The 14701-nt window shown below is 40.9% G+C and overlaps 1 protein-coding gene across 1 annotated transcript in view; it reads right to left on the bottom strand.

Moving 5' to 3' along the window:
• Positions 1-9672: 9672 nt before the first annotated feature.
• The window catches only part of scamp1.S (secretory carrier membrane protein 1 S homeolog), a 39166-nt gene continuing 34137 nt past the window's right edge, over positions 9673-14701 (bottom strand). Inside the window, exons 8-9 of the mRNA XM_018244454.2 lie at positions 13704-13821; positions 9673-12206 (exon numbers count right to left, since the gene is read on the bottom strand). Of these exons, the coding sequence (XP_018099943.1) occupies positions 12054-12206; positions 13704-13821 (271 nt within the window). The 3' untranslated portion in view covers positions 9673-12053. The remainder of the gene's footprint in view (positions 12207-13703; positions 13822-14701) is intronic.

Here is a 14701-nt window from a genome sequence, read left to right as displayed (position 1 = left end):
CTGAAATACACCACTCCATTGTATTGCTTTGAGACTGTGAGTTTGGAGTCGTTTGTGTGGGAGTACAAATGTTACTCTTCTAAATACCAATAAATAATTTTGAATACAAATCATGGTTGCGCCCTCTTGCTTTTTTTTTTTGATGAGGAGCTATACAGTCACATAAGATATATTGTAGCTTGGGTTGTTGGGGAGCCATGCAGTCACATAGGATATAACTTGGGTTATTGGGGTGACCATAGAATCACATACAATATAGCTTTGGTTATTGGGGAGCCATACAGTCACATAGGATATAGCTTGGGTTATTGGGGTGACCGAAGAGTCACATTGGATATAACTTGGGTTATTGGGGAGTCATACAGTCACATAGGATATAGCTTGGGTTAATGGGGTGACCAAAGAGTCACATAGGATATAGCTTGTTTTATTGGGGAGTCATACAGTCAGATAGGATATAACTTGAGTTATTGGGGTGACCATAGAATCCCATAGGATATAGCTTGGGTTAATGGGGTGCCATACAGTCACACAGGATATAGCTTGGTTTTAGAATAGGATTTAACTTGGGTTATTGGGGTGACCATAGAGTCACAAAGGATTTAGCTTGGTTATTGGGGAGCCATACAGTCACATAGGATATAACTTGGGTTATTGGATGACCATAGAGTCACATAGGATATAACTTGGGTTAATGGATGACCATAGAGTCACATAGGATATAGCTTGGGCTAATGAGGGGACACTTAGTGACATGAGATGTATATTTGAAAGTTGCTTAGAATGACATCTTCCATTAGGCAACTTATTTTGGGGTCACCTTTGAGCTGGCAATGGACCTAACCATATATCTATATTTGGCTCAGCAATACCTCTTCAGTGTCCTTGTAAGCTGAGCAGATCAAGAACTGGCTAATTCAATAGACTAAGAAATTGCCCCAGCAATATGCAGCCATCAGACAGGGTAGGAAATTGCTAGGAGGTTTGGAGCAATTTCAGTAGGGAGAAGCAAGTAGCACTACAGGGGGGGGGGGGAGTTGAACAGTTTAGCGATCCCCCCAGTCAATATTAACAATTAGTTTTCACAGCTGTTGTTGAACTGCCCCAAGCTTTGGCTCGCAGGGGATGCTGGGAGCTGTAGTTCACAAGCAGCTGGGGAATCAGTGGGAACATCTGGGTTATATAGCATGGAGTTCAGCTGGAAGCGCTGCATTAAGTTGATATGTTGATATTAATGACATGAATAGCCCATAGGAAGTGTATAATGGAGCGTGCGGCTGAATGTTTAGTTTGTAGCTGACAGTTCATTAGAAACCCAGAAAGGAAAAGCTAAAAATGTGAATAATTGTATTTATTATTGTTTATACTGTGTGTGACGTGAGACCAAATGCTATTGCCCTGCTTGTGTATAACATTGTACAGAGGCACAACTGGACACATATCTTGTTTAGACTCTTCTCTGTATGTTTTCCTTTATGTTGATGGATCTATAGAGAATGCAAAGGGGGATATAACAGATGTTTAGAGTTATGAGAGCACATCAGTATAGGAAAAGCTAAAGATGACCATGCGCACCATGCACTTCTCATAGACAGCGGGGTCACCATTGGATCAAATTGGAGTGTAGGGTTCCCCAAGCTTAATGGGGGTCATTTAAAAAAACCTTGCGCATCGCATATTTATTTGCAAATGGTTGTATTGCCCATGCTTTTTCCTGAATTATATATTATTATATTGCACAGCTCTGCCCGAATTCGCATTGTCAATAAATTTTCGCAAATGGCTCGCAAATGACCTGGAACTATCGACACTGGAAGCTCTATGAGGCACAGGGATATTATGGGCCATTCGATCACTGCAGTTTTAAAATACAAAATACAAAAAAATACAAAGCACCAAATTGCCCTAAATTGTCTCCAGTGTCTTCAAGGCAAATAACCTGAAATGACTGGTGCCAGGACTTGTCGGGTGACAGTTACGTGGAAACGTGGCAGCTCATTAGCATGTACACTGCTCGGGGTGTGTTTGATCAGGCACCTGTTGTGCGAGCAAAAGGCACAATAGCCGGGCGAAGGGTTTTGTTTGCTTGTCAACACGGCACTTCATGTTTAGTGAGTGTAAACTCCAGGCAAGGGCATAATGTGCTTGTGAAGAGAGAGCCATGTCAACAGCAGCCCTTTGTCGCACGGAGGCACCTTGTGTCCTACAGAGACGTCCATGTGTCCCACTGAAGCACCCCGTGTCCTACAGAGACGTCCCTGTGTCCCACTGAAGCACCCTGTGTTCTAGCGAGACGTCCCTGTGTCCCACTGAAGCACCCTGTGTCCTACAGACGTCCATGTGTCCTACTGAAGCACCCTGTGTCCTACAGAGACGTCCCTGTGTCCCACTGAAGCACCCTGTGTCCTAGAGAGATGTCTCTGTGTCCCACTGAAGCACCCTGTGTCCTAGAGAGACGTCTCTGTGTCCCACTGAAGCACCCTGTTCCCAAGATCTGGTCTTGTATAAAGCTGGGGATAACCCAAGAAAACAATCAGCTCCCATACTGCCTTGTCCCAACTGTTCAACAAGGTGGTGGATCTGCTGGGAGTCATCAGGTCTGATGAAGGTCATGTTACAGAACCAAGTGCACTCTATAGTGCAAACACTCTTGCCACATGATTTCCACATACTCCAAGGTGGGTATTTATTAAAACTCGTTCTTTTTCTCATTTTTATCTAAAAAAAAAAAAAAAAAAAAGACCAAACTCCCAACCACTACTACACTTAATTTACTAAAAATAAAAAAACAGAACAGAAAAAGCATGTGTGGGAAAAGTTGTGTCAAAATGGTGCAACAATTAGAATCCTGCGACTTTTTCAAATTTGTCGCTCGAAAACCAGAGTCAAGAAACATCTTGAAACACTTCGAAGATCACGAAGTGAAGAAACATCTTCTAATTGTTAAAGGAACATCTGCCATCGGCTTCTACATGACTTCCACAGAGTATTTTCAGATTCGTTGCAGTTGTGTCGCATAATAAATCCCGAAAAAGTCACGCTTTTTTTCCCCATTTTTTCAGATTTTTTTTACACAAAAAGCTCAACCAGAAAAATGCAACCTTTAATAAATGTGCCCCCAAGACTTTACTACCCCAATACTCACTGATGAATTATTCTAGCGGTTTCTGAACACCGGAGTTAAACTCAAATGCCTTCCGCAACCTCCCCAGGCAGATGTGGAGTGCCGAGTAGTGATGAGCAAATTTTTTAGCCAGCCATGGATTTGCGACAAAATTCCATATTTCACCATGTGCGATTTATTTTTTCCGCGAAACTGCTATAAAAATATCCACAAAAACAAATTTGCAGAGAAAAAAACGGCCATTCGCTAGTGCAGAGTTTAAAGCCCATTCCCATCTCCTTCTTTTTGAAGAATGGTCCAACATCCCACTACTCATGGTTCTAGATTTTAAAGGGCATGTAAAGTCTAAAATAGAATAAGGCTAGAAATGCTGTATTTTGTATACTAAATATAAACATGAACTTACTGCACCACAAGCCTAATCAAACAAATAATTTATGCTTTCAAAGTTGGCTACAGGGGGTCACCATCTTGTAACTTTGTTATACATCTTTGCAAGACTAAGACTGTGCACATGCTCAGTGTGGTCTGGGCTGCTTAGGGATCGTCATAAACAAAGCTGCTTGAGTTCTGCATGGCAGGTAAGTAAGGCGGGGGCTCCCCCTGCTGTTCATAAGTATGATTGTTTCCCTGCTCAGCAGTTAGGGACCGTCTGACAATTCCTATCCACAGCAGTAAATGAAGGGAGAATTTCACTGCATACAGTCAGGTTTCTTATAAAAACAGTACACATTTTTTAATTGAAGTATATTGGAGATGGGTTTCTTTTTCATTAAAGAAAGTAAAAATGGGATTTTATTTTTTTGCCTTTACATGTCCTTTAACAACCCCTGGAACAGCAACGTAGGGCTTTGCTCCTTATTATTTACTTGATAGTAACAGTATTTGGTGCTACCTGCTATTTACAAGCTCAGTATAAAATGTTGCAAAATAAACATTTCTTCCACAGGACAGAACAGGTGACTAAAGAGCATCTATTGTCACTGCAGAAAAAGGGGATTGCACCATCAGCATGGGAAGGGTTGCTTTTAACGAACATTACAGAATGCGCAATTCCACAAGATGTACCATAAGCACCTCCTGCTGCTTCTCTGTTCATGTCTGTCACTCATTTATAAACAGTGGACACATTTGCACCTGGGCAGTAACCCATAGTAACCAATCAGTGATTAGCTTTTTTTCAGCCAGCTGAAGCAATTGTCTGATTGGTTGGCATGGGTTACTGCCCATCTGCAAATTTACCCAGTGTTCATAAATGATAAAAGGCGATAGCACCAAGCAGAGCAATGCTGGAGATTAGTCGGGTAAAACTGCCAATGAAAACTAAAAGAAAAAATTGCTCAGAACAATATTTGACATGAATCAGTTTGGTTGAGTATAGAAGGTGCTTTTGAAAGTTAAAGGGGAACTATCACGAAAATGAAGAATTTAATATAAGCTTCATCATATTTAAGTAACTTTCTAAGGGCTCTTATGGCTGTTTTTACTTGCGTTCCGCTTTCTTCCGTTCAGCCGTAGGAGTAGACGCAGTCAATTATTGTGAAGGGGCTGTACTCACACAGACGCATGTAAGCGCTGAACGCAGGTTGGGACGCAGCATGTTACATTTTACCTGCGTTTGGCGACTACATGCTTCTGTGTGAGTACAGCCCCTTCACAATAATTGACTGCGTCTACTCCTGTGATCCCCTGCGGCTGAACGGAAGAAAACGCAATGCAGGGGAGCGCACGTTAAAAACGTAAGAGCCCTAAATACATTCAATTAAAAATTCTGCATCATTTCTGTAATAACCAAGTTTATAGTCACTCTCTCAGCATCTGTTTCTCTTCATTCTCTCTTCTTGCAGCAGTTGGGTGTCAGATATTCATTGACAGTTAGATCCAATATATCTTATAGGGGGGCTTCCTTTCCTAGCAGATGAATTAGAGCTCACTCAAATAATTGATTCCAGTACAAACAAAATCTAACGAAATAACTGCCTTTTGCACAGATTCTGCATGTAGAGAGACATGATGTCTGGTGATTTTAATAGAGTGAGTTCTAATACATCTTCTAGGCAAAAGGAGCCCCCCTATAAGATATATTGGATCTAACTGTCAATGAATATCTGACACCCAACTGCTGCATGAAGAAAGAATGAAGAGAAACAGATGCTGAGATTGGGATAGTGAATATAAACTTGATTATTTCAGTAACGGAGCAGAATTTTTAATTGATTGTATTTAGTTTTTTATTTCAGTATGCTGAAGCTTATATTAAATTTTAATTTTCACAATAGTTCCCCTTTAAATAAAGTCTTGTATGGAATGAATACACAAATGCAAACATTTACCATTATCTGAGGAAAACAGGTTTCAGTGGAAACTTGAGATCGTTGTACATCCAATATGGAGAGCAGACGGAGCAGCTCAGCTGGCAGTTTCTGAATATTACGGAGCGAAAAAAAAAAGAGCAACTTTGTGCCGCAGAACTAGCGAGAAAGGGCAAGTGAATGAAACGCACAGACAAATCCGTAAACATTAGTTTTATTCTAGGACACTCTGTGTTAATACAATAAATATACAAAACATCTGAACTAGTCACACATGCAACACAGAGTCAGTAACATTTGTACGGGACAATGATTTCTTACAGGTCGTGTGTCACGGTGATGGCAGAGCATTATCAGTCATTTATAAAATATATACAAACATCCTTCAGATAAATAAAGTCCAAGCTTTCACATACACAGAAGTTGTAGTGCGGGGGGGGACATTCCAGTGTTCACAGTCTGATCTCACGGAGCTACAATAATGCAGATTTAGCGCATTCAAATAACCTGTGGCTTTTGGATTATTCTGCGTGTTCTCTGCCCAAACCCTCACGCACTTGGCACGGTGACAGGAGGCCATTTCCCATTGTCGTATTTTGCCAATTCAGGGGGGGGCAACAAGTCTTTGTACACTGCACCTGATACACTCGGGGGGAGACTTTTGTACATTTTCAGTAGTCAGAAGGGACTACCATGTGCTTGTGCCGTATCACAGATATTGCCCAGCCAGTGGTGCACATACTGTACATTTAAAGCCATTCGACACATACATGGATCTGTCACGTCTGCAGCTGATGTCGGCTTTTAACTGAATTGTTCAGTGTAAAAATAAAAACTAGATAAATAGATAGGCTGTGCAAAATAAAAAATGTATCTAATATAGTTAGTTAGCCAAAAATGTAATGTATAAAGGCTGGAGTGACTGGATGTGTAACATAATAGCCAGAACACTACTTCCTGCTTTGCAGCTCTCTTGGCTTCCACTGATTGGTTACCAGGCAGTAACCAATCAGTGACTTTAGGGGGGCCACAACTGTTGCTTTTGAATCTGAGCTGAATGCTGAGGATCAATTACAAACTCACTGAACAGTTATGTCCCATGTGGCCCTCCATTCAAGTCGCTGACTAACTCGGAGTTAGAGAGCTGAAAAGCAGGAAGTAGTGTTCTGGCTATTATGTTAGACATCCAGTCACTCCAGCCTTTATACATTACATTTTTAGCTAACTAACTATATTAGAAAGATTTTTTTTATTTTGCACAGCCTATTCAGTTTTTATTTTTACACTGAACTGTTCCTTTAAAAGGTTACTTTACCTTTAAATTAACTTTTAGTATGATATTGATATTCCAAGACAATTTGCAATGACTCGTTTTTTTTGTTGTATGGTTTTTCGGTTATTTAGTTTTTTATTCAGCAGCTCTTCAGGTATTATTATTCCAGCAGTAGTCTGTCGCTAGGGACTTATTTACCATAGCAATGGTTTGAATGGGGGCCTGGAATATGAATAGGAGAGGCCAGAATAGATAAGTACAGATATGGGACCTGTGATCCAGAATGCTCGGGACCTGGGGTTTTCTGGATAACAGATCTTTCTGTAATTTGGATCTTCATACCTTAAGTCTACTAGAAAATAATGAAAACATTAAATACACTAAATAGGCTGGTTTTGCTTCCAATAAGGATTAATTATATCTTAGTTGGGATCAAATACAAGCTACTGTTTTATTATTACAGAGAAAAAAGGAAATTAAAATTTGGATTATTTGGATAAAATGGAATCAATGGGAGATGATCATTCCTAAATTGATCTTTCTTGATTACGGGTTTCCGGATAACAGATCCTGTACTAAAAAGTAACAATAACAATAAAACTGTAGCCTTACAGAGCAATAGTTTTTAGGCTGCTGGGGTCAGTAACCCCCGTTTGAAAGCTGGAAAGAAGCTGGCAAATAAAAAGAACAAATAACGAAGACCAATTGCAAAGTTGCTAGGGATAGGACATTCTATCACATACTAAAAGTTAACTACCCCTTAAAGTACAAGGCTTTGAACAAATGGGGGAAGCATTTATAACTGGCATTTGCGCTGATTACTAGAGTAACTATTCTATTTGGTGCATTTCTTTAATTACAACTGTATAAAGGTCTGAGAGCTGCCATATGACTTGCTGCAGCAGATGTATTTGCACACAATTCTGTAATCCAGTAGCATCAATGCTTAGGCAGCAGAATTCCTCTGAGCTCTATGCAAAAGTAACAACTATATGTGCACTAGGGATCTACTGATATTTGGGATTTGGCTGAATCCCAGAATCCTTTGTGAAAGATACCTGGACTGGCAATTTTTTTTTTTTTTGTGACGAAGTCATGTGATTTCCCTACCCGCCCCTAATTTATATATGCAAATTAGGATTCGGATTCAGTTCAGCCAGGCACAAGGATTCGGCCGAATCCGAATCCTACTGAAAAAGGCCAAATCTTGAATTCCGTGCATCCCTAATATGCATTAATAGGAATACGGAACAAATGTATGTCGTGCGTTCAGAAGCTACAGAAGCTGAAGGTGGAATTTTGGAATTTAGTGAATGGCCCCTGCTGTGGGGTGTGATGTTCTTCTGCAGGACACTGCCAGCCGCACATGTAGATTATAGGGCAGTCAGAACTGCCAGTTCATTTTGCACCATATTTAGCATTGCATTACTGATGTTATTGCACCGTATAAGTCAGTTGTAGAATATAACACAGAGGGATGTTATATTTATTGCACAAGTGTTGAAATACACATATAAATGAAATAATAGGAATAAAAACTGTCAGTTGAGAATGAGCTGGATGGAAATTAGCCTGGTCAGTATAAGCATCGATCTGATTGGCAGAGAGCATTTACTGAGATTCATAATCAATGGCATGCGGCAAATCCACTGAATTCCACAGCTTCAGCCTATGGCTTTGCACGTATTGCAGAACTACAACTCTAAGCTCAGCCACAGCTGGAGAGCCACAAGCACATGGTCTGTACATCACAGGTGCGGCTTCCGATTCGCTTTGCTAAAGGCATTTTGCATAGTAATTAACCATTTAGTGACACCTGTTAAGAAGGTAATGAAGTCTCTCCGGAGTGGGAGTTTGGGCTGAGAAATGGCCAGAGAACGTTGTGTCGCGCACGCCCCATACACGGGGGGATCTTTCTGTCCAGGAGAGGCCATTGTCCTGTAGCACAAATCCAAAATAAAACACTTCATCAGGTAGTGTTAAAGGAAAAGTTCTACTCATGCCCACAGGTGTTTCACGCTACAGCTGTGCCATGTGAGTGAGGTAAGTGAGGTTGGATGGTGGTTGCAGCCCAGGCCTGGCAGTTGTGACTAACCGCCAGCCTGTATGTGAGGCAGCCATACTGTATGTACTAGGTCTGTAGGTCTGTATGGCAGCTGTAATTAGGCAACAGTTTCACCATCATCCTTCACTTTTGGACATTTATAGTCAGTTTTAAATAAATTGTTCAGTATAAAAATAAAAACTGGGTAAATAGATTGGCTGTGCAAATTAAAATGTTTCTAATATAGTTAGTTAGCCAAAAATGTAATGTATAAAGGCTGGAGTGACCGGATGTCTAACATAATAGCCAGAACACTACTTCCTTCTTTGCAGCTCTCTTGGTTTCCACTGATTGGTTACCAGGCAGTAACCAATCAGTAACTTGTCCCATGTGCCCCCCCCCTTAAAGTCACTGGGGCTCATTTATCAACACTGGGCAAATTTGCTCATGGGCAGTTACCTATAGCAACCAATCAGTGATTAGCTTTTTGAAGTCAGCTGCAAGTAGAATGAATGCAGCAATTTGATTGGTTGCCATAAGTTACTGCCCATGGGCAAATTTGCCCAGTGTTGATAAATGACCCCCACTGACTAACTCAGAGTTAGAGAGCTGAAAAGCAGGAAGTAGTGTTCTGGCTATTATGTTAGACATCCAGTCACTCCAGCCTTTATACATTACATTTTTGGCTAACTAACTATATTAGAAACATTTTTTTATTTTGCACAGCCTATTTATTTATCTAGTTTTTATTTTTACACTGAACTGTTCCTTTAATAGGAAACCTGCTGCCAGCCGTAGATTGTGATACCCATGGGTACGATGCCATGATAAGAAAGCACAAATCAATCTGTAACATTCCACATTTGTGTTGGGATTTCCAATGTGTAACTATATAATGGCAATCTAAGTAAAGAAAAGAAATAAACTGTCTTATTGGTAAATACTGTGTCTTCCTCCTACGAAGGCTTCACTTGTATGCACCTAACTGTCATATTTATATTTTACATAAATGCCAGCAGCTTCTATTGAAGTGACCACTAGGAGTGCTGTTCTAATGAAACCTACAGACACCGCCCCTGCTGGAGAAGGTTAGAGATCAGAGGAATTGTTCCATACACATAATGGAAAACAGGCCATTGTGAGTAAGATGTGCAGCACAATTCAATCCTTTGCAGCAGCAGCAGCAGCAAGGACATGGTGTTTCATCTGCAAGGATTGGCTGATTCGATTATTATTTTAATCAGATAGGGTCTGGAAACCCTGTCTGAATTGCCAAAGAATGAAAGTCACTGAACCCCTCCTTCACCTTGTTCCATTGTCAATTAACGGGTTCTTCAACATGAAACAAGTTGAGGGAGAGGTTAAATGACTCTGCTAGCCTAAGGTGGGGTGGAAAATGATCCATGTAAGTCAGAGGCAGACTAACTAACTAATGGAGCCCAATGAAATGAGCTCATGTCAGAATGGGGGTTATATATCACTTAAAACAAACAGTAAAACCAAAAAAAGTGTTTTAAAGTTATTGCAATATATTGCAGTGTTGCCCTGCACTGGTACAACTGGTGTGTTTGCTTCAGAAACACTATTATTGTTTATATTAAACACTCAAAGTCAAAAAAGGATTGGGCCGCTCCAAACTCACCCCTTGTGTGTGTTCTCCTTAGTGCAGCTCCATTTATATCCCAGGTGCTCCACCACCAGCGTTCCCACTGTAATTAGACTTGCTCAGAGAAAAAGAAGGCGGCACTCTGGATTAAAAGGATGGCGGTTTATTGCAACAGATCCCAGACCGTCACCTGACGCGTTTTGGGAGCAACTCCCTTAATCATAGACTGTGTAGCCATGGAGGCAGTCATTCAAAGGAGAAAAGGCTCAGGTCACATGACAGAAGCTCTGTAGGATATAATGGTGTTCTACAGAGCTTATCTGGTATCTGCTATTTAACCTGTGCCATTTGCCCTATTTCAATTGCCCGCGTGGCTACACAGCAGCTTATTTATATAAACTATAGTAGCTTTTCTGATGCAAACACACTAGTTTTACCAAAGTGGCCAACACTTTTATTTTCATTCATTTAAACCACTTTCATTTGTTGGTGTCATGGCCTGGGCTATTGAATTTAGAAGAAGGTGCTCAGTGGAGAAATGAGTATTGGTTTACAGAAGAGAACAGGTTCCCTTGATTATTGGATCTTACTGGCCCATGGATGAGGTCTGACTGATATCTGGCCCAAAACTGGGCAGGTTTGAATATCCCATAGAGGAGGAATTCATTAACTCGTCGGTTGATACAGGACTCCATAGGCTTATATATGATTTGATTGTTGGCCCCTGGGCCAGTGTATTTGGCATTAGTTTAATACACGGGCAACCTCAGCAAGCGGGCAGAAGCCAACGTGTGTGGGCAGCTTTAGTGTCTTCACTGCTGTAACAGACAAGCACAGGGCAAAGAACAATTGACCAGCGGAAAACAAAAAGTGCATCATGTGAAAACAAGTTTCTAAGCACACAAAGATTAATAACACTGCATTAAATAAACCGGCAAATAGGACGTGTGCAAAGAAAGAGCACAAACACACAGGCAAAGAGAAAAGAAATCAGCAAATACAATGCCACGGGTTCCCTTTCAGAAGCTCTAGTGAAACTGTACATTGCATTAGACATTCTACAGAATGTACCAACAATTCTATCCACACACACACACAGGGATCAGGCTAAATGCAATAAGGAGCAAACCCCATTGAAAGTACAAGCCGTGCTCGTATCCTGACGAGGAGTCTGTTAAATTATGCACAACTAAAAATATAATAATTATAAAAAAAAACAAAAAACAATTGTAACGTAACGAAAGTGACTAAAAATTCACAGAGCATTTCATCAGCTGCTGGAACGGAAAAAAACATAAGAATCCCACTACAATCTACCAGTAAATTTAAAATGGATGTAGCGCTAACAAAACCACTTCTCTGAAAAATAGAAAATGCCTGCTCGTTATGGGGGGAAATAGGCAAATACTGTCACAATTTAAAAAATCTTTTTAGTTAAAACCCCTGTAGCCTACAGTTCGGATCAATGCAAATTAGTGGGTCGATGGAGTTTGTAGTGGCTTTAGGGATTCAGCCCATGCACAATTAACAACCCCTTTAAGTACCTGGGGGTCTTTGGGAAACTAACTTGTTGTTGGGCATAATGTAGCAAATACACAAGGCAAGTGCAATTTATAAGTCCTTTGTCGGAAGTGTAAAAACAAATGAAAGAAGAGAGCATGACAGTAATAGGGGTTGCTTGCCGATGGATTCTCCTACATCTGGTTGCCCTTAAAGGCATTCTGGGCAGCTGAAGAGGCGGCATTTGCTGCGGCAGTCTGCACGGTCTTGTTGGACATCACTCCCGTAGCGAACTCTTGCTGAGCTTTCTCAAAGCTAGCCCCCGTTGTCCTGTACAGCCCATGCACCTGGATAACATCAAGCACAAGTTAAAACCCCAGAGCTATGTCTTTTGGGTCTAGTAGATGAGCTAATCCCCCAAAACTGCTCCAGGAACTTAAAGGGATTCTGTCATGATTTTTATGATGTCGTTTTTATTTCTAAATGACACTGTTTACACTGCAAATAATTCACTCTACAATATAAAATTTCATTCCTGAACCAGCAAGTGTATTATTTTTAGTTGTAATATTGGTGTGTAGGTGCATCTCAGGTCATTTTGTCTGGTCATGTGCTTTCAGAAAGTGCAGTTTTTGAATAAATGAATCACTGAACAAGAAATTGGTTCTTCAGAGTCAGATCTAAGATTTGTGAAAGTTTGAAGGTCTGGCGGTGCCTTACTCTGAGGGTGAACCACATACTACTGAATAACAAAAGGATCACATCATCCATAAGAATCAATCGCCTATTCTGCGGGGAGACTACTCTCCCCGAACTGCCGAATAGAATCTAAATCACCGGCAGGATGGCTCTCTGAGAGCTTCCTCGTGAGGCAACTTCGGAAAACGAAGCGCACCGATTGCCATCCCGCCAGCGATTTACATTTTAGCCGGCGGGAAGGCAGTTTGGGGAGATTAGTTGCCCCGAAGAAAAAGAGATTTGTCACTGGGCGACTGTCACTCACCGAATCTGCCTGTGTGCCCTAACCTAAAGATTAAGATCTTAGTGTGATAGAGATAAGAGGATGGAGGTCCCTGACCTGCAGAGCTAACAATCTAAACTTGCTGCTACTCTGCTGGCAGAGCAAACACCTGGTGTGCCACTGGCCTAAGACTTGGTCAGTTTAAATCTGGGTGCACAGAATATTCAGTGAATATTCTTTAGTGAATTCGTATCAGGAGAGATTTAGTCGCCGGCGATAAATCTCTCTTCATCGGGGAGACTACTCTCCCGAACTGCCAGATAGAATCTTAATCGCCGGTGGGATGGCACTCAGAGACCTTCCTCGTGAGGCGACTTCTGAAAACGAATCGCACCGATTGCCATCTCTCCAGCGATTTACATTCTAGCCGGCGGAGGCAGTTTGGGGAGATTAGTCGCCCGAACAAGAGGAGATTTGTCGCCTGGCAACTAATCTCCCTGAATCTGAGAGTGTGTCTCTGACCTAAGACACCACTTGCCTGTATGGGACAATAAAAAAATAGCTTCAGTCCTGGGAAAACAGGTACATAAAATTGGGGAACTACTGTGGGCTTCTAGTGTTCTAGTGTGTAGTAGAGTATGATGTATAGTTTAGACACGGGAGCTGGCACAAATACAGTAGAATCCCCATTTTACATCCCCTGATTTTAAGTTTTCCTTTATTTTACATTGTTATTTTGTGGTCCCACCTACAGTATACATTATGCAGAATACATTTCCCTGATTTTACACCATTTTTTTCAGGTCCCCTCAAAAACGTAAAATGGGGGTTGTACTGTATATTAATTATGTAACAACTAAATGTACATTTCAGAATCACATACCTTTTTAAACATCACTAGTGAGATGACAGCAGAGGCAGTGAAGAGTGCAGCTATTATGACCATCATTATTCCAACTGGAATGCTCTGGTTCAGCCCAGTCAGTGCAGAAATCCACCCGCTGGAAGAAATGAACAGCATGAAATGAAGCAATTGTTTTACCACTCATCATCATCACACACACACAACACTTGCCCTATAGTCAGCCATATTGGTCATAACAGGTTACAGTAACACCAAGTATATGTCAATTTATGTTATAACATATAATTCAAATGTGTAAAGATAGAGGGTACAGATTTTCAATTATCTGTACTACTTTTAGCAGCTATCGGCTTCTGATACATTTATAAGTATACAATAAAAGGGTAACTTAGAGGGGTGGTTCACCTTTAAAGGGATACTGTGATGGGAAAACATTTTTTTTTCAAAACGCATCAGTTAATAGTGCTGCTCCAGCAGAATTCTGCACTGAAATCCATTTCTCAAAAGAGCAAACAGATTTTTTTATATTCAATTTTGATATCTGACATGGGGCTAGACATTTTGTCAATTTCCCAGCTGCCCCTGGTCATGTGACTTGTGGCTGCACTTTAGGAGAGAAATGCTTTCTGGCAGGCTGCTGTTTTTCCTTCTCAATGTAACTGAATGTGTCTCAGTGAGACATGGGTTTTTACTATTGAGTGTTGTTCTTAGATCTACCAGGCAGCTGTTATCTTGTGTTAGGGAGCGGTTATCTGGTTACCTTCCCATTGTTCTTTTGTTTGGCTGCTGGGGGGAAAAGGGAGGGGTGATATCACTCCAACTTGCAGTACAGCAGTAAAGAGTGATTGAAGTTTACCAGAGCACAAGTCACATGACCAGGGGCAGCTGGGAAATTGACAATATATCTAGCCCCATGTCAGATTTCAAAATTGAATATAAAAAAATCTGTTTGCTCTTTTGAGAAATGGATACAGTGCAGAATTCTGCTGGAGCAGCACTATTAACTGATTCATTTT

This window comes from Xenopus laevis, chromosome 1S (genome assembly GCF_017654675.1).
Source record: "Xenopus laevis strain J_2021 chromosome 1S, Xenopus_laevis_v10.1, whole genome shotgun sequence".
NCBI classification, from domain to species: domain Eukaryota; kingdom Metazoa; phylum Chordata; class Amphibia; order Anura; family Pipidae; genus Xenopus; species Xenopus laevis.
Note: the sequence above shows the minus strand (reverse complement) of the source record. Positions and strands in the feature narration are given on the sequence as shown.